Source organism: Callospermophilus lateralis, chromosome 12 (assembly GCF_048772815.1).
Source record: "Callospermophilus lateralis isolate mCalLat2 chromosome 12, mCalLat2.hap1, whole genome shotgun sequence".
In the NCBI taxonomy this organism is placed as follows: domain Eukaryota; kingdom Metazoa; phylum Chordata; class Mammalia; order Rodentia; family Sciuridae; genus Callospermophilus; species Callospermophilus lateralis.
In genome coordinates, this window is record NC_135316.1 from 66598514 (window position 1) to 66618284 (window position 19771).

General features: G+C 41.4%; 1 protein-coding gene across 1 annotated transcript in view; it reads left to right on the forward strand.

Annotated features, from left to right (window-relative positions):
• Positions 1 to 784: 784 nt before the first annotated feature.
• Dgkh (diacylglycerol kinase eta) overlaps positions 785 to 19771 on the forward strand; it is a 183923-nt gene continuing 164936 nt past the window's right edge. The window contains exons 1-2 of the mRNA XM_076872669.1: positions 785 to 1041; positions 9035 to 9238. Of these exons, the coding sequence (XP_076728784.1) occupies positions 982 to 1041; positions 9035 to 9238 (264 nt within the window). The 5' untranslated portion in view covers positions 785 to 981. The remainder of the gene's footprint in view (positions 1042 to 9034; positions 9239 to 19771) is intronic.

The following is a 19771-nucleotide window of genomic DNA, read 5'->3' on the forward strand; positions in this document are numbered from 1 at the left end:
GTCTCAGCCCATCACGACTTTCTTTCCACGAAACCGGTAATCATTAAAAGAGAATAAAAGCAGCACTTCTCAAGCTTAACCTCTCTTGCAGATGGTAACCCATCTGTAGCTTTCTTAACATCACAAAGCAGAAACCATCCCCGGCTCCGTGTGTTCTGGAGCGGTTCGGGAGTGCGAAGGTCTCCCTCGCTCTGTTGAAGCCGGCTACTGTCCAATGTGATTTCCTTCAAGCCTCGGCACCCAGAGGCGGGGAGGCGCCTACAGCTCGGGCAGCCAGCTTTTGGACAGAGGCGGGCGCGAGCTGCAGACTCCCGGTAGACAGCGAGAGAGGGAGAGGGGCGCTGACAGGCGTCTCCTGTACTCGGGGCCACCGCTGCTATGATCGCCAACACGGCGGCCGCCGGGCCCGTGCTTTCCCGGCTGCTCCCTGAGCGCCCGCCCGCAGCTCCGCGCCGGGCCCCCGGGGAGGCCGCTCCTTTCAGCGCGGTCGCCCGGTGCCCGTGACCACCCGGCGGCCGCTTTCGGTTCCGTGCCTTATAAGGCCCGACAGGGGGTCACGTGCGTCCCGGGCCGCCCGCCGGGAGGAGGGGGCTGCGGGGGGAGGGGCGGGAAGCGGGGAGGAAAAGGGGAGGGAGCCGGGGGCGGAGGAAGGAGCGAGGGGTGGATTCTGCGGCCGTGGGAGGCGGCGGCGGCAGCAGCAGCCGGGAGCGGACCGCTCGGAGCCGCGCAAGGGAGCGGGACCCAAGAGGAGAAGGAGGAGGCGGCGGCGGCGGAGGAAGGGACCGGCGCGGGGGCGGGAGAGAGCGGCGCGGCGGAAGCCAGAGACGGCGGGAGGGCCGGTGGCTGCCCCCGGGCGGGAGCCGGGGCGGCGGCGGCGGCGGCGGCCGAGAGGGACCGCGACGAGGGAATCGCATCCAGCGGCCCCGGCGGCGGTGGGGGCCGGGGTCCGCGCGCCTGGGTGGCCAGCCGCGGGCCAGCGCGATGGAGCCGCAGCACGTGCGCCCCGCGAGTGGCGCCCGCAGCCCGACCTGGGAGGAACCGGTGGGTACCGCGCCCGCGCCCACCCCCCTCCCGCTTCTACTCTGTCCCCCCCGCCCGGGCCGGGTTCCGTTCAGGAAATGGCCAGGGATGAGGTCCCCAGCTGCTTCCCAGCCGGGGCAGCGCTTCCTCCGCCGCCCGCGCGCCGCCCGGATCGCCTTTGTCCGGCCGGCTGAGGCTTTCCCGGAGGGGCCATTGGCGACCCACTGGTGACGGTCCTTAGAGGACCGCTTCCGTGCTTCATCGACTTTCCAACTTTTCACTTGATTTTCGAGCGTGGAGTGTAGGCAGAGGGACCGGAGAAAGCCAGGCTGTGCGGTCAGCGTGTGGGGCTGGGACGAGGTGGGTCTTCCCTCCTGAGACTGCTCCCTCGCAATCACCTGGGCGCACAGGTTTTTAAGGACCGCCGCCTGGGGAGGCCGATCGCTGCTGGAAGCCCAGAACCACGCCTCCGACTCTTGTCGGCCGCTGCAGCCACAGGCTTTTCCAGGGGTCAAGGGGTTTTGCCGGGATGAAGCCAGAAGCTAACTTCGCTTTCGCCTGGGATTTCGCTGCACACGCAACACGGAGGTTGAGTAATTTTAGGCGCCGAGAGTAGTGTGTGCATGTGTCTTTTGTGTGCGAGGATAAGGAAGAGAAGACCAAGGGTCTTTGGATTTATTTCCCCAGACCCCTTCGACTTATTTTTTACAACTTAAAACAGAACCATCTCGCATCCCTCCGGGGATTCTACCTAGGAATCCCGGTGCCACTCAGACCTCAGTAATCCAGTGTGGGCTGCTTTTTTCCTTGGCATCCAATTTTGACTCTCCACGCCCTGCCTGGATGTTTGGTACTCCGTCTCGGTTGAAATTCTGAACTGGTCAGAAAAGCTTCTGTTCTCACCCGCGTTGCGGACTATAAGTTCGAATGCTATTTTCCCAGGGACTCCGCGAGTTTGGTCGGGCCGGCCTCAGCCTGTTGAGAGCTTCTAGGTCAGGTGCCAGGGTTGGTTCTCCTTTTTCTTTTCTAATATGTACACTCCAGCTCCCTTGCTCAGGGTACGTTTCTCTGCCTCCTGTTTCCTGACCTTTCAAAAGTGTCCTTGGACTCTGATCCATCTGCATCTGCAGCTGTTTTTGCTTTTGTGAATTTGAACATGTTGTTAGGTCGCCCATCTGCTCATATTTCTTCTATTGTGGTTATCACTGGGGAGTAAGTTGTACTTGAAATTAAAAATACAATTTAATTTTGACGTTTAAACTAAAGATCATTGAGAATTAAATCCCAGTGACCTGATTTACTCCTATACTTTTGTATTTGAAGTCTTTTCAGAACCTGGATACTTTAAGCCCATGCCACTCACAATGGGAAACACCTGGTCATATGTAGTGTTTCTTTAGGGTAGTGATGTCAACTACTTTGCGCCCACCAAATTAGAGAACCCCGATTCTTTTCCTCTTTTGAGGTGTTGGGGAGTGAACCCAGGAGTGCTCTACCACTGAGCAATATCCTTAACCCTTTTTATTTTGTATTCTGAGAGTGGGACTGGCTATATTGCTCAGCCTAGTCTTGAATTTAGGATCCTCCTGCCTCAGCTTCCCAAATTGCAGGGATTTACAGACATTTGCCACCTTGCCCAGCCTCTTTACTTCTCAGAAGTGACAAGAACAAAACCACTCATTTATTTTCTACAGAAAATATTCAGTACCAGTTTCACCACCAGAATCTTTAAAACTAGAGCCCTAACAAAAATGTGTGCGTGAACTGTGACACTATCCAGAATGTAGAACTTGGTTTAAAAAATTAGGTTCATTTTCTTTAAACATGAAAGGCCTTTGTATTTGCTCAGCAAATGTTTTGGTCCAGCACCTATCATGTTCTGGAACTGTTGGATAGCGTTTAACAACCCAGACACAAATCATTGTCCTCAGAAAGCTTGCATTCTTAATTCAACAGAATGTTTGGTTCCATGTATGTTAATGATTTCCATTCAGAGAGTCCAAAAAACATGTTCAGGAGAGCTTAGATATGTGATATAAATGTTATTTCTGATGAGTTTGAAATTTTGTGGTCATACATGTTATGACCACAAAGGTCTATTTTAGGACTAATAAAGGAAATTCTTATTTAAATTCTTAAAAAAAAAAACAAACCCTCAAGTTATCCAAATTACTTAAAAGGGGCATGTACATGGGGATGGAGTTGTAGCTCAGCGGTAGAGGGTTTGCTTAGCACATATGAGACCCTGAGTTCGATCCTCAGCACCACATAAAGATAAACAAATAAAATAAAGGTATCTTTCTACAATTACAAAAAAATTTGAAAAGGTGGGGAGGCATATACAATAAAAAGGAGGAATTTATTAGAAAAAAAAGTGTTTAAATGTTAAATATTTCAGGCTTGTGGAGCAAAAGAGGAAGAATCAGCTTAATCTAAATGTATTGAAGGAACACAAATCCATCAAAATTGGATTCTTGACCTTTGGGTCAGTGATCTCTTTAAGAATCTGATTAAAGCAATGGACTTTCTTCTTCAGAAATGCACCTAAATAATACACTGTCATGGTCTTTTGCAGTCATTTGCTTAACAATAGAACAAATTTTGAGAAATGCATTTGTCATTGTGCAAACATTGTTTAGTGTACTTATGCAAATTAAGATGGCTATAACATCACTAGTGGATATAATCTTATGGAACCACCCTCTTACATACATTTTAACACAATTTCAAGGGAATCAGATTTTATGAAAACCAACTTGTGGACCCTCAAAGAGCTCAATTAAGAACACCTATTTTCACTTGGACTCCATTTTTAAGTTATTTAAAAATCTACTTTTTAAATTTAAATATTGGCAGCTTTGCTTTACCATGAAAGTATGCTCATTTACATTTAAAAAAGGACTATCCAGTAGCAAATAAATGATATTAATATCACACTTATCCTGTTGCATTATCCCTTATGGCATATAACAAGCAATATTCCCATTCTTTTTTTGGGGGGAGGGGTGTACTGGGGATTCAACTCGGGCACTTGAATACTGAGCTACATCCCCAGCCCTATTTTGTATTTTATTTAGAGACAGGGTCTCACCGAGTTGCTTAGTGCCTTGCTTTTGCTGAGGTTGGCTTTGAACTTGTGATCCTCCTGCCTCAGCCTCCTGAATCATGAGGATTACAGGTGTGTGCCATGGCACCTGGCCTTATTCTTTTTTTTTTTTTGGTTATTATTATTTTTAGTTGTTGATAGGCCTTTATTCTATTTATTTATATGTGGTGCTGAGAATCGAACCCAGTGCCTCACACATGTCAGGCAAGTGCACTACCACTGAGCCATAGTCCTAGCCCTCATTCTTTTTTGATGTGATCTAAAATGTGATAATGAGTCTACTCTTCAGGCAGAAGAGTGAATGAACTATCAGGAATGGATGCTAGCTAACTGTAAAGGAAACATAATTTCTTTTCTTTTTTCTTGTTTTTTTTTTTTTTTTTTTTTTGTGTTGGGGATCAAAACTAGGCCTCGAACTTGCTTGACAAGGGCTCTACCACTGAGCTATATCCCAGCCTAGAGAATATACTTCTTGTCAAAAATTCACTCATGTCTGCAGCTGACAAGCAGTTGCTGGGACTTTATGACATTCTTTGTTATTTAAATGGGAACATTTAAATTAGCTAGTAGTCCCTCTACTCTGGCTGGGACATTGGGCCTAAAGATGATAGTGTTAGCATTTAAGTTTCTGTGTATTTTCATTAATGCTAGCTTTGGAATATAATCAAGTCTCAGTGGAAATATAGGTATTACCTAAATTTATAATCAATTAAAAGTATTTTGGTTGTGGGTATGGATTGTCAGGAAGATGTTTAGCCAAGCAATCCTTACTCAGTAATATCTTGGAGGAGGGGGTAAGTAGAATTCAAGCCAAAATTTACAAAATGTAGGACTATTTACAAAGTAATTAATTCATTCTTTCTTTTTTTTTCTTTCTTTCTTTCTTTTTTTTTTTTTGGTACTGGGGAGTGAATCCAGGGGCACTTAACCACTGAGCTAAATCCCCAGCCAGTTTTTGTATTTTATTTAGAGACAGGGTCTCACTGAGTTACTTAGAACCTCGCTAAGTTGCTGAGGCTGACTTTGAACTCCTGATCCTCCTGCCTTAGCCTGTGGAGCCACTGGGATTACAGGCATGTAGAAAGTAGTTCTTACTGGAAGGGTATTGGAGTACATTTCACCTACTACATTTTGTTTATATTTCCAAATGATATAATACCAGTTAGTGTCTGTAAAACAATCCAAATTTATAAAAAAAATTAGGAAGGAAAGAGTTTCAAAGGAATAGGATCAGACTAGAAATGAGAGATAACTAATGTAGTACTGCATTATATTTAGATAATGAAAGATTTTTGCCTTAGTTACAAGGGTGACCACATGTATGTGCAATTGATAATCACAATTGATCTCAAATCTTTTTCATTCAGATAATAACTAAGGAAATTTTAATAAGATAAAGTCTTGAATATTAAATTATGAATGTGTAAGAAAAGCGTGCCATGGAAATTGTTCTAAAGTTTTAGTGAAAACAGTCTTCTAGGCATGTACTTGGTCAACTGGCAAAGTTCCTTGAACATGTGTTCCTTACTGATCAGGAATAGGAGTCCTAGAATATGAATTTTTAAATGTGCACACTTGTCTTCAGGATATAAAATGTAGCATTCAGCCAGTTTATGCTATCATATTTAATATTAAACCACAGAATGTATGGGATTTAAAAGTTGTTAATGGTATTCTGTTTTGTTATGAGTAGTGATTGATAAGAATATAATTCAGATTACATCTATAGATAGTTGTATGTTAATATTCATAAAATTGGTATGAGCATGATATTTGGCTATGATTTATGCATCTTCATATATGTGTGTGTGTGTGTGTGTATATATATATATATATATATATATATATATATTTAAATGATGCAGGAAACCTCAGAGATCTCAAAGTAACAATAATAAAGGTATCTTAAATTAGGGATTCCGCAAAAGTCTCTCAGAAGAGATGGTTGAAAAGAATTTTGATGAGCTTCCTTTCTTGGGAAGTGAGGTGGCATTTATTTATTTGCCTACACCATATTTTCTGAGTTAAGATTTTTGGTTTTTTTTTTTTTTTTTTGGTACCAGGGATTGAATCCAGGGGTGCTTAACCACTGAGTCACATTCCCAGCCTTTTTAGAGATAGGGTCTCTCTGCAGTTGCTCAGGGCCTTGCTAAGTTGCTGAGGCTGGCTTTGAAATTGTGATCCTCCTGCCTCAGTCTGAGATTATAGGTGTGGACCACCACACTGGGCTCACCCTGAATTTTCTACAGGGTAGAGAAATTATAGAGCTGACTGTGAGGTTAAATCTTTAGAAGTAAGAAATACATTTACTTTGAGGTATTAATTTCCCAGTTCCTGGATGTAAAAGTGCTTTAAAGTATCTTTAAGCAATCAGTGTTTGAAACAAAGAATAAAAATGTAATCCAAGCAGGGTGTGGTGGTGCATGCCTGTAATCCCCGTGGTTTGGGAGACTGAGGCAGGAGGATCAAGAGTTCAAAGCCAGCCTCAGCAATTTAGCAAGGCCCTAAGCAACATGGTGAGACCCTGTCTTTAAATTAAACACAAACAAAGGCTGGGATGTCACTCTGTGGTTAAGTGCCCCTGAGTCCAATCCTTGGTCACTCCCCCCCAAATGTAATCCATACTATTCCTTTTGGATCACACAGTAGGCGTAGGCATTAAAAAAGACTTTCCATTTAACCACCCCTTCCCTGAATTCTGGAAAATATTGCTATATAAAACTTGAAAGCATAATGTGTGAATAGAAGTAAATGATAGAGGACAAATTTATTTTTGTTATTTAATATGATAAAGTGAATAGAACATTTGAATAGTAATCACAATTTTGATTTTGGTCCCAGTTTGTGCTTTTATACCTCAGTTTCTTTACATTAAAAGAGGGCAGAATTAAACTTATTCTTTCAAAAGACCCTTTACTGGGTATCTTTTACTACGTTGCTAAGTCATAGACTTGTCAGTGACTAAATGTCAGATGAGGATAAAGACCATTATTTTGCTTATTTTTCTCTTAAAGAATTTCCAGTGATATATGTGTTTCTAGATATAAAATTATGTGTTTATAGGGCCAGAAGAACTCTTCAAGTTCATTTTGCTGGCTCCTTCTTTTCCTAAACAGTAGCTGAAGCTAGAGAAGTCATCTCTGTAAGCATTACGTGGCAGCAGTCTCCTTGTCTTGGAGGATAGAAACTAGTCAGTGCATTTTACATTTTCATGAATTTAATCTACAGTGTTAGGATTTGCATACTCTTTCTTAAAACTTGTTAGAACTGTCAGCCCCTAACACATAAATCAGATTATTGTTGGAAGTTGTATTGCAACTAGGAGGGGAAAACCCAGAATCTTAGTTATAATTAAAAAGTTGCATGTGTTGTTTTTAATATTAAAAAAATGCATATATAAGTTACATATATACATATATGTTGTTATATGGAGGAATGTTAAAGATCAAGTCAACCAATAAATAAATAAATAAAATTAAAAAGGAATGTGTATAGAATGGTAAGGACATGTTACAGAGACTAAATGCTTTATCCAGGTGAAGAGACCCTATGGTCTGTCAAGGACTTTGTACCCTATTTAAAAATATAGCTAACAATAGTTTGAAGTTCTCTTTGGATGACAAGAAGAATCTGTCATTTTAGTATTTTCTCTTCAAGCTGTTCCAGACCTACAAGGGACCTTTGAATATTGAGTGTGCATGACCTGCAGCAAGGCTGCTGTTCTCAAGCACCCACACAACTAGCTTGCAAGGGGCGAGTTTTGAGCGGTGACTACAGCCTGTTGATCCCATTTCCTCCCGCTCCAGTCCTGGCTAGGGAGTGGCTCTCCCAGGACTTCCCAGTGTGTGTACGTGTGGGTTTTTTTCCCCCCTCTCCTTTTTAACACCCCGCCCCAACCGCCCTGTGTTCGGGTACTGGTGTTCACGTAGCTTGAATGCCTTGTTTTTTTTTCAGGCAGTCTCGGTTAGCGCTTCAATTAAGACATTTATTTCACACTCTGTCGTCTTGGGCTGCGTGTCCTCTCTGGTTTCTGCGCTCTCTCTACGCCCTTTCCAGTTTCCTGTTAGCCAAAGGGGATCCCTCTTTCTGAACGAAAAGTTCTCAGAGCAGAGCTAAACCTCCCGGAAAATGCCCTTCACTTCCTCGTGCGCCTGATGGGGGTGGGGGTGGGGGTGGGGGTGGACCAAAACCTAAACCCCACCACAGTGGAGACAGCTCTAAGGGCCGGCACTTCCAGGCGGAGGAGGGAGAGGTATGGTCCCCAGAGTGGGGCTGAGGGTCGTGAGACAAACACGGGGCAGAGGGGACTTTTATTCTGCTGGAACCATGCAACGAGGCCCAAGTGTCTGCAGAGATTCGGGGTCCAGTAGGTGGTGGGATGCCCTCTAGGGAGTCGGGAGGTAGATCCAAGTACCTTTCCTGAGAGGGGCCATTCTTACCCTTGCTGCCCATAACCAAGGGAGAGAGCACCGCCCCTGCCTGACCTGTGGCGGGATTGACTACTACCCAGGATTTCTGCCGTCCTGCCTTCTAGTCCATCCTGAGGACCCCAGACCCTAGAAGAAGTAGGAGGGTGTTTGGCCTATCCCTTTGTCATCCCGTCCTCTCAACCTGCGCTGGTCTTATTCTGAGGTTGGGTACACAGGGGTCTTAGTCGGGAAAGGGTTCTGTGTCTACAGTGCTTCATTACACAGAAATTCGGGCGGGAATGGAGCAGAAAAGCCTGTCCAGTCCCTGACTGCCGGGCATCTGGTCCCCAATGATCCTTTCCCCGTGGGGGTGGCTAGGGTAAGGGTAACCGAAGATGGCGGCATCAGCTGGGCGCGGGGTTCCGGGGCATTGCCAGGGTAGAGCCCACCCTCTGATCTCTGCCACCGCCCCGCGCCGGGCGGTGCTCTGTCCCTGCAGGAGTCGGAGAGGATGGCGGGGGCCAGTGGCCAGCACCACCCTCTGGGTGCCGCGGGAGGAGCTGCTGCCGGGACTGGCACTGTGGTCACCCCCTCCGCTGCTTCAGCGGGGCCCGGAGAGGATTCATCTGACAGCGAAGTAGAGCAAGAGGGACCCCAGAAACTGATCCGAAAAGTGTCCACCTCAGGGCAGATCCGGACCAAGGTGAGGCGGGTAGGAGGGCTGCGGGAGCCTGGAGATTGGGAGGCGGAGGAGTTGGGAGGTGGAGAGGGCGCCTGGGGCGCAGCAAACGCGCTGGGTGATTCCAGGAACTCGAGGGAAAAGGGTCGGGGGCGGGGCCTGGAGTGTGGGGCGGGGTCTGGGGGAGGGGAGGGGCCAAAGGTGCGGACTGACCACCCCGCAGCCTGGGATTCCAGGCCTGGGAGTTCCAAGGCTTTCCTGGTGGGATCCTGAGATTCTGTCAGGCCAGGCTGGAGGAACTGGGAACTAGCCGCTTGGCAGGAGCGTGAGAAAAGCTGAAAAGCCTTTTCGAGTGCCCAGTTAGGGAACTTAAAAGAAGTGTCTTAGTTTTTCCTCCTTGTGGTGGCATGGTTCGGTAGCATGTGCGCTGTGTGTGTAGGCCAACCAGCCAGACCAAGGTGCGCCCGCCACTTTCCTTCCAGTGGGCAGAAGGCTGCTCCTCTCTTGGCTCAATCTGGGAGGGTTGGTGGGAGGTGACACCTGGCATCCTGTCCTCCTCCTGTGGCTGTCTGGTAAGCAGAAGCTATGAGCCTACGCCAGTGGTAAATGGACGGTGCTCCTTGTTCGAGCACTCACCGTGTGTCCAACAGAAAGCTGGCCAGGTTTTCGTTTTGCGAGTTCCTGCAAAGTTAGAGTTGAGACCCTACATCCACGGGTTGTTTTTGATAATTAAAAAGTTGCATATATGTTGCATATATACATATATGTTATATGGAGGTTATGTTACTCGTTTATGGAGCTTCTGCTCTCCCAGCCTGTGAGGTTCAAAAGTTGTCTTAATTTGATCATAAACACAAAGCAAATGATTATGGATATTAAAAGATTATTCGTGTATTTTAATGTTCATCTTTAAAAATCCACAGTGAGAGTTTGTTGTCAATGGACAACTTTCATGAGGAATTCGAAAAGGGAACCAGTAAAATTATTGGGTTTGGCTGTCCTCTTAAAAAATAAATTTGCTACTAGGGGCAGTGGCACATGCCTGTAATCCCAGAGATTTGGGGGTGAGCAGGAGGATCACATGTTCAAGTTTAGCTTCAGCAACTTTGTGAGACCCTAAGCAACTTAGTGAACCTCTTTTCGAAATAAAAAATAAAAAGGGCTGGGAATGTAGCTCAGTGGCAAATGCCCTTGGGTTCAATCCCCAATACAAAAAGTGAACATTTAAAAAAAACTTGCAAAAGTCATTCTACAACTATTTTCATGAGAATTGGTTTCCTAAGGTCAGTGAACTTGTGGTAATAGCTAAGATTATACTCTTTAATTTTATTGTTATCTATGGTTTGGGGTAAAGCAAGTTTATGGAGACTAAAGTGAAAAAGCATATTTATTTTTGGTTTCTGTTTGACTTTCTAATAAAGATATTGAGCATATTTTGCTATGAATATAGATAATTATTATCATTGAATAGAATGTTTGAATTTCAAAAAATGTATTGAATATGAAAAATTCTTCATTTTACACTTGCTCATATATGTTAGGGTTCACATGAATTCATCAGCTATTCATAAGTGAACACCTTAGATCAGGACTTTAGATTGCTGAGACCAGTGAGCCTCAATCTCACATTCCACATCTCACAATCCGGAATGTTTATATATTCTACAAGCTTCATGAATTACAGTCCTTCTTTCCCTGCTTTGTGGGTGTATGTGTGTGTGTTACTGGGAATTGAACCTAGGAACACTGTACAAGGAACTGTATCTTTAGCCCTTTGTATTTTTTATTTTGAGGTAGGGTCTTGCTAAACTGTGGAGCCTGGCCTTGTGCAATCTTCCTGCTTTAATCTGACTTGCCTTAGTCTCCCAAGTCATTGAGATTACAGGCCTGTACCTCTGTGCCCAACCCAAGTATCTCTCGTCATAAATGTTGATTGTCAGGGAAGAAGATGAGGGTGGTGAGGGAATGTATAGATTGAGAATTGCTAAATTTAACTGTTGATTCTCAGACTTCAGTTATAATTCAGGTAAGAATTAAGGGAAGAATCTTTAGAAAAAGGTAGTCTCTTGATCCTTTCTGCTGGTGTGTAAGATGAAAAAGCTTGGTGGACATGAGGCTCCAGGACTAGCTCAAAGCCCAGTCACATGTAAGATAACACTAGTAGTTCCTGCTTATACATTTGGAAGATGCACCAAAAGACCACTTGGTCTGGCAGATTGGGTTTACTAGTGGTGGCTTCAATCCTGGGAACACATATGTAAACTATATACATACATATGCACATGCTTGTGTATATGTGCTTTCTTTATCAAGCATTTATCTGTAGATGAGCCCAGGGCTTAAAGAAGAGTATATTGTACATAGAGGGCAAAAATATTTCTTGAAGGACTATATATTACATACTTACATATAATGCTTCTGATATATGAATATTATTAACACAGGTGTAGTAATTTTAATTCCCTCTAAGATTAGGGTTGTAAAGCTATTTAGAATGGAGTTTAGATTTAGGGTGAAAAAAGGCTGCTAACTGAAGAAATTACCTTATTTAAAGTGTTCTTTGTAACATTTTAAATGATTTGGATATTAGTGAAGGTCATTAAATTACTGGTGACATTTGAAAAAAATGTTCAGACTTTTTCTTAACAGAAAAAGTAATACATGCATATGTTAAAATGTTCAGACAGTAGTAGAGGTAGATGTTACATGTTAATAGAAAGGTATTGAATAAAAAGTAATTTCCCTCTTACTCCAGACCTCTGGTCTCCTTTTCATAGGCAGACACTTTTCTTTTTCTTTTTCTTTTTTTTGGGTGGTGCTAAGAATTGAACCTGGGACCTTTGGAATGCTAGGCAAGTTCCTTGTCATTCACTATACGCTCTACCCCCAGCCCTAGTGGTGACATTTTCTTGGTGTGCTTCCAGAAAATTTCTATGTACATACGTGTGTGCGTGCGTGTGTGTGTGTGTGTGTGTGTGTGTGTGTACACATATATATCTTGAAAAATATATATTATACATACATATACATTTTTATACATATAAATATATATATTTTAGAAATACATACTGTATAAATGGACATCGTTATCTTAAAAATACCGATAGGAATGTTTTATAAACATGTTTTCTTTGAGATATAATATGGAGATTATTTTTGTAGTGGCTTTTATACATACCTCATATGTATATAACTGTTCTTAATGATGGAAATACATTCCATGATGGAGACATATTCCAATATATTAGATTGAGCTATGTGAAATTGTCTTATTAGCAGGTCAAAATTGGTGAAAAATATGGAATTTCATATGGTTCAACCTAACAAGACACATTATTTAATGAATCAGTTCTATATGGAAGGAAATAAGGGTTATTCTAGGACAACACATTAATCTCAGCTTTTGGGTGGTGAACATGTTGACTTTTTAAAGTAAAGAATAGGACTGATATGCTTTCAAAATCAGTGTGGCAGGGCTGGGGTTGTAGCTCAGTGGTTGAGCACTTGCCTTGCATATGTGAGGAACTGGGTTTGATCCTCAGCACCACATAAAATAAATAAATAAATAAAATAAAGATATTGTGTCCATCTACAACTAAAAACAATTCTAAAAAAAATCAGTGTGGCTTAATAAAATCCTCATGTAGGTCTTACTGCCCTCCTCCCATGCCTACCTACATTGTAGATTTTTGTTCCCCTTTTCATTTTCCATTCCCTCCTTGGTTTCTTTGTAGGTCTTACTGCCTCTTTACTATTTTTTCCCCCTTTTTCTCTTTTTATTGTTTTTCTTTTCTGTATCGGCTGAGTGGAATTTCACATGTTAAAAACTAGGTAATTTTAGGGCTGCCTTTATTTCCCCAAGGCAAAAAGTCATACAAAAATGAAAATGGTTCTGATATGGAAAGCCCAGTGGGAGCAGAATACTGATCTTTTTACTTCCTTTTCTTTGCCTTTCCCTAATATTCCTGAATTTGTGGATTTTGTGTTCTCTGCAACCTAGAGAATAACACAGGTATATACTGAGAATGAGATTTTGAAAGAACAGTAACACAAACTCCTACCAGTTGGGTTTTGAACAGGAGTGTGAAGGAGGCTTTACATGCTTTCTGTTGGCTCATGAATACTGTAATCTTTAATTTTTGCAGGAATGGCCAGAGGAATCTCAGACAGCTTGCAGGCTAGATTGTTCAACTGTCATAAACAAATGGGAACTATCTCAATGACTTTTTCGGCCATTGAGTCATCTTGGCTAAGGTCATGAAACTTGTGTGTCAAAAATACCTCCTGATTAGGTTCATTGTGTCCTCATTACTTTTGATATTTATATGTAGTTTTATGGTTAATTTTTTTTGAGGTGGTCACTGGGGATTGAACCCAAGAGCACTTTACCACTGAGCTACATCCCCAGGCCTTTTGAAAACTTTTTGTTTTGAGACAGGGTCTTGCTAAATTGCTGAGGCTGGCCTTGAACTTGTGGTCCTCCTGCCTTATCCTCCTGAGATGCTGGGATTATAGGCATGGGCCACCATGCCCAGCATTTTATGGTTAATTTTGGATGGCCATAATTGAGTCTTTAAATTTAGAGAAGACATAACTAAATACTGTAAAGATATTCAGAACTTTGGGACAGTGTTATGTGTGGATTAAGAAATCTCTTTACACCGAGTAGGAAAAGAATAATGGTCACATTCTTCAATTAGTATGTTGGCTTTAATTTAACATGAAAGATGTATAAATAAACTTCTGTGCTTTGATGATAAAGCAAAATATAAAAATGCTGTTTATAATTTTCTGTGCTTTATGAAATGTAATTTACGCAGGTAAGACATCATTTTTTTACCATTCACCCTGGGTAGAGTAGACTAGGGAAGACTTGCTCAGTGTTTTCCATAGTGTAGGTGGCAGCGTGTTAGTAGGTGACGATGGTTTACGTGCGGTGTTTAAAACCCAAACAGAATAAATTGGAAAATATTATTTAAAACTATTAGCTGCAGTTCTGGATGGAAACATTTTAATTAGGCAATGATCCAAATAGGATGAGAAACAGAAACATGGCCAGAAAGTGTTAAGAAATGAGAATAAGGGCTGAGGGTGTGGCTCAGTGGTAGAGCACTCACCTAGCATGTGTAAGGCACTGGGTTTGATCCTCAGCACCACATACAAATAAATAAACAAATTAAAGGTCTTGTGGCCATCTACAACGAAGAAACAACAAACAAACAAACAAAAAGAGAAAAGAGAATAATGTGATACTGACAGGTTTATTGTTCAGAAACTGAATATAAAATGAATGGCAAGTAGGAATTTCTACATGTTGATCAGTGATGAGCAGTAAGAGATCTCAAACAATAATCAATGTTCATCTATGGCAGAAGTTGGCCAGCTTTCTATAAGGGACCACGTAGTAAATATTTTAAATTTTGTAGGCCATGAAATCTCTGTCAAAATTACTCATTTCTGAGAATGATGGTTACCAGGCAGGGGCCCGAAGGAGGGGTGCAATGACGTTGGTCAAAAGGTATATTATTAGATAGACAGGACAAATGGGTTCTGGACCTTATTCTGGACAATAGGCTGAGTTCTGTTGTAACTACAGAGTGCTTACCATCCTTAATAATGTATTAAAAAAATGTATTGAAAATTGCCAAGAGAGATCTCAAATGTTCTCACCATAGAAAAGTATGAGAGGTGATAAATATACTAATTAGTCTGTTTTAAGTATTTTGTAATGTATACATGTATCAAAATATGATGTCACACACTAGAAATATAGACAACTATTATTTGTCAATTCTACCTTAATTAAAAAAGAAAGGAAGAAAGAAAAAAATATTTACCTAACTGCCATTGTAGTGTAAAGCAACTATGGACAATACTTACGTGTGACTGTGTTCCAATTAAACTTTATTTAAGGACAGTGGCATTCAAATTTTACATAATTTTCTCCTATTTAAATGAATCTGTTTAAACATAAAAATCACTTGTTGACTATATAAAAGCAGGTGATCAGCAGGTGTGGCCCATGAATAGGGTCTGAGGGCTGTAGTTGACTGACCTGTTCTAGAAGGTGGAAAATGGTATAGTTGGCTTTGCAAAGCACTGCAGAGTTAAGGTGCTGCTAAATACAACCGGCACTTAAGGAACCAAATAAAGCTAGATTTCAATCCATTTTAAAAATTCATCTTTGTAGAACATTTTATTTTTAGCTTGGTTTGCGTCTTTGCTTCCATTTTAATGTGAACTAAATATAGACTGGAAACTCTGACTCTCGGTTCAGTAATATATGGTATAACAGCTTTCTTTCCATTTTGATTACAAGTTAAACATGATATCCCATTATTAAAGATAAGAGACATGATAAATAATTTACCAAACCTTTACATATGACTTAAGATGCATTATTTGAGGCTATCTAAATTTAGAAAGCTGTCACGAAGTTTAAGGTTGCGTGTTTACTGCCTGGTGGGAATGGTGAAAGGTTATAGGAAACCACTGTTATAAAGGACCTGGGGTTTCTTTCTGTTTCCAGGGTGCAGGGTTGCACTTATTGGATTTGTTAGGCTTTACTTACTCAGGAAATGTGTTTATAAGCAAAGGTTTTAATTAAAGAGAGTTTGTTTTACATCTAAGAATAGACCTTTGGAAAAGACTGTAGCATGTTAGTACATTGCAGTTTCCCTGGGCAAATTTGTTTGGTTTTGTTGGGTATTGAGAATTAGACTCTGTGACTATTTAGTCACTTTAAATACATTCATATTTTTGATTTGGTCAAGTGGCTTAATGTGGTCAAAGGCTATTATTGATAACAGCTTTAATTTAGAATTCAGTGTGTTTCCATTTTTATATAGTTGCTTCCCCCTCCCCCCCCACCAATGAAAATGGATAGTAATAACTCCCTCCTTTCTGCTTTTCCTTATGCGGGTATTTGGAGAACTGTAAGGCTCTTGTTTTACATCAAGGAAATATGATTAATTTTATCATGTGTGGAACTGGAATCTCTAACCTTCTCAGGAGCCATTTGAGTACCAGGAATTTTTCAAACCACCAGAACGTAATTTGGTATCGTGAATTCTTTAAATGTTAGTTTGATGTGTTTATTTCAGATTTCCTGTTTCTTTTTTTTTTAAATTAAAAAAAATATTTTTTTAAAGAGGCGGGGTCTTGTTCTGTGGACCAGGTTGGCCGCACACTTCTGAGATCAAGCAGTCCTCCTACCTCAGCATCACCAGTAGCTGGGACCATTCGTACACCACTGTGGTCCACAGCATGCAGACACGTGTGCAGGCAGCCTCTCTTGCTTCTCCTGGCCTCTACTTCTCCTTCCTTTTCCTCTCTCTTCTCCCTGAAATTCCTCTCCTCTCCCTTCTGCTTCCTCTTTCTTCTTGCCCCTGTTTCTTAATTTGCTTAATCTGTGAGCATCTCTCTTATCCATGTTTTAGGTTTCAAAAATGCCTTTTGGCTCTTGAATTCTGTGTTTTGAGTGACAAGCCTAAGAGTAAACATTTGAAATGAGAGTTTTGGAATTAAAAGTTTTAGCTGAAATGTACATTAATTTTAACTAAAATGAACAAAAATATTGTTTTTAAAGACATCTTCAAAAGAACTAATATAGAAGAAAATGTTTCTTGGTACCTAACTCTTCAGATGGGTTTTCAGAAAAAACAGTTTCACTTTTATAAGGTAACATAGTATTTTTAAAAGGTCATGATCTACCTTTTAAAAAGGGGAAAGATTTATATGATCTGAAGGGAAACTAGAATATGATGATATAGCTTTAAAAGTAATTTTTTATTTGATTTATTGAGAGAGAGTTGAGGAACAAATGTGAGTAAATTTATTTTTAACTGGCGAAGAAATGAAAATGACAATTTCTTTTTTCTTTTTTGGTCCAGTTTTCTATATCTATCTATTTTTTTTTTTGGGGGGGGGAGGTCTTGAGGATTGAACCCAGGGAAGCTTTACCACTGAGCCATACCCCAACCCTTTTTATTTTATTTTTTTATTTTGAGACAGGGTCTCCCTAAGTTGTCCAGACTGACCTTGAAGTTGGCCACCTTCTTCCTTTAGCTTCACCAGTAGCTGGAATTATAAGCATGTGTCACCACACCCAGCTAGCCATCTATTTTATGTAGAAAAGAAAATGGCAGGAATGTATATGTGAGCAGATATACCATTTTGATTTGGATTATTCACCCAAGCTCTTGTATTACTTTGAAATTGTGTAATATCATAGTATTTGATACATACCTAAGTATGTAGGCTATCTCTGCAGTTTGTGAAGCACAGTGGGAAATGGACACCAAGGCATCCAGCTTCAGAGTGAGAACACTTTCAATAGTATACATCTATCTGTGTGGGCTTTCCTTTATTTTACTCCTTTGCCCCTCAATTCACACATTCGAAAAATATTTATAGTGTTTCCAGCACTGCTATGGGTGCCAGAGATAGAACAGTAAGCAAAATAAACAAAACCTCTGCTCTCCTGAAGCTCACATTTTAATGCAGGGAAAATTTATGAACTCATAAATATGTAAATTGTGTGGCATATGAGAAGGTGAGAAGTGCTATAAAAAGTGAGAAGTGCTATCCCAGAAAACAAAGCTTGGATGTCAGTGGGGGTGGAGTGGGAAGGGGTTGCAGAGGAGAAGCTGTCCCTGAGAAGGTGATATTTGAGCCACAATCTCAAGGGAATGAGCTAGGTGGCCCTCTGTGGGAAGAGCAGTCTAAGATGAAACAGCACTTGCAAAGATAAGAGACCAGAGCCACAAGGAGGAGAGCAGTGGAGCTGAAAGGACTATGAAGAAAGCAGGTAGAATGCTGGGATGCGTCAAAAGTAAGAGATTATAGAAAAGAGTTCTTAGTCGGAGTCCCATGCATCAGTAGTTAGTTTGGTTTTTTGTCTATGTGCCTGTATCTCAGGAGGCTAAAACTATTGATTTGTAAAAGGAAATTGTAGGGCAGAAAATAAAAGATAGAAAGCATACATTTATACACCTACAATACTAGTCTATGGTACTATTGATCGAACCCTTGGAATATAAACCATCTGTTGTCATTGTCATTTGGAGAAATGCTAAAATCGGGGATTTAGTGAAATCAAATGAGCAGCTACACAGAATATCAAGGTTCTTCAGGACAATTAGAAAGTGCTGTGTTCGCTCCTTAGCTCTGTCATGTATTGTTAGGTGACTTGAACATGCTACTGTGGCAAAGAATGCTGTGCCCCTCCATATCTGTGTTTCTCTTATTCTTTGAGACCCACCATTTGACTTTGTTTCTCACTTGCAGACTGGTGGATTATGTGACTGTGTTTCTGGCCAGTACAATACTTGTGAGAATGACGTCTCACTTGGCCTCTAAAGCTCTTTGGGGGATAATCTGCACTGTCTCTTCCTTCATCTGCCAGATAGATACAGATTATCTAGTGGAAGGTTCCTGAATTCCTGAATGACTTAATGGAGCAGAGGCCTGTGTATTACTACTCATTCCACTTCCACTAGCCACAGTAGATTGGGACAAAAGGGAGAAATATACCTTTATTGTGTTAAAGCTCTGAGATTTGGACTTTGTTTGCTCTAGCAGCTAGCATACTCTGACCTGGACTCTTCATTTCTCTGGATTGTGAATTTCTAATTTGTGATTTATATTATTTAGGGTAGTAATTATGACTAAAGAAACACAGGGCTTTTGTACCCATAATTATAATTGTTTTTAAAAATTGGTATAAAATCTAAATAACTCAATGACTCCTGATATATGTGTCTTTGAAGTAATTTGATCAATAAAATATATTGACTGCTGTATTTTTGACTATTTAAAGGGCTTGATGCACCTATCATATTTTTTACAGGTCATTATTTAATAATTATAAAATATTTTCTATGGTAAAAGACCCATGGGATATAAAAACAATCCGTACTGCAGGAGCAGTGAAGATAGCCTTGCTCCACTTGATGAGTTTAACTAGGGTCAACCTTGTTTCTGGAGTAATGTATATCACAAGAATCTTATGAAAAAATTCTTTTTGATTTTTTTTTTTTTTTAGGTTGAATTGGAATCCAGGCTTCATGCATGCTAGACAAGCACTCTCCACTGAGCTACATCCCCAACCCCTTTTATTTTATTTTGAGACACTAAGTTGCCTAGGATGGTCTCTAATTTGCCATCCTTCCTCAGCCCCCCAACCCCCATAGTAGCTGAGCTACTATGCCTGGTGAATGTTTAATAGGAGCAACCACCTGGATGTGATAGTGGAAGTTAGTGGCCTGGTCAGATTTTGGTGGTACCATGGCCCGATCCACTGTATCTTTATTGATCTTTGAATCTTGTCTCCCTTCTTCAACTCCTATTTACCCCTCAGCCCACTGCCATCTAGCATTGGACCACCAACTACTTCATGAAACTTCTTTTGCAAAGCCCCCTTAATTGAATTGCTCAAATCTAATGGTCTTGCCTTAGTTTTCACTCAGTTGTATTTGTTTCCAAATTTGGATGCCGTTGACCATTCTCTTCTCACATCTTCTCCTTTCATAATTTCAAGTTCTCTTCTCTATCTTA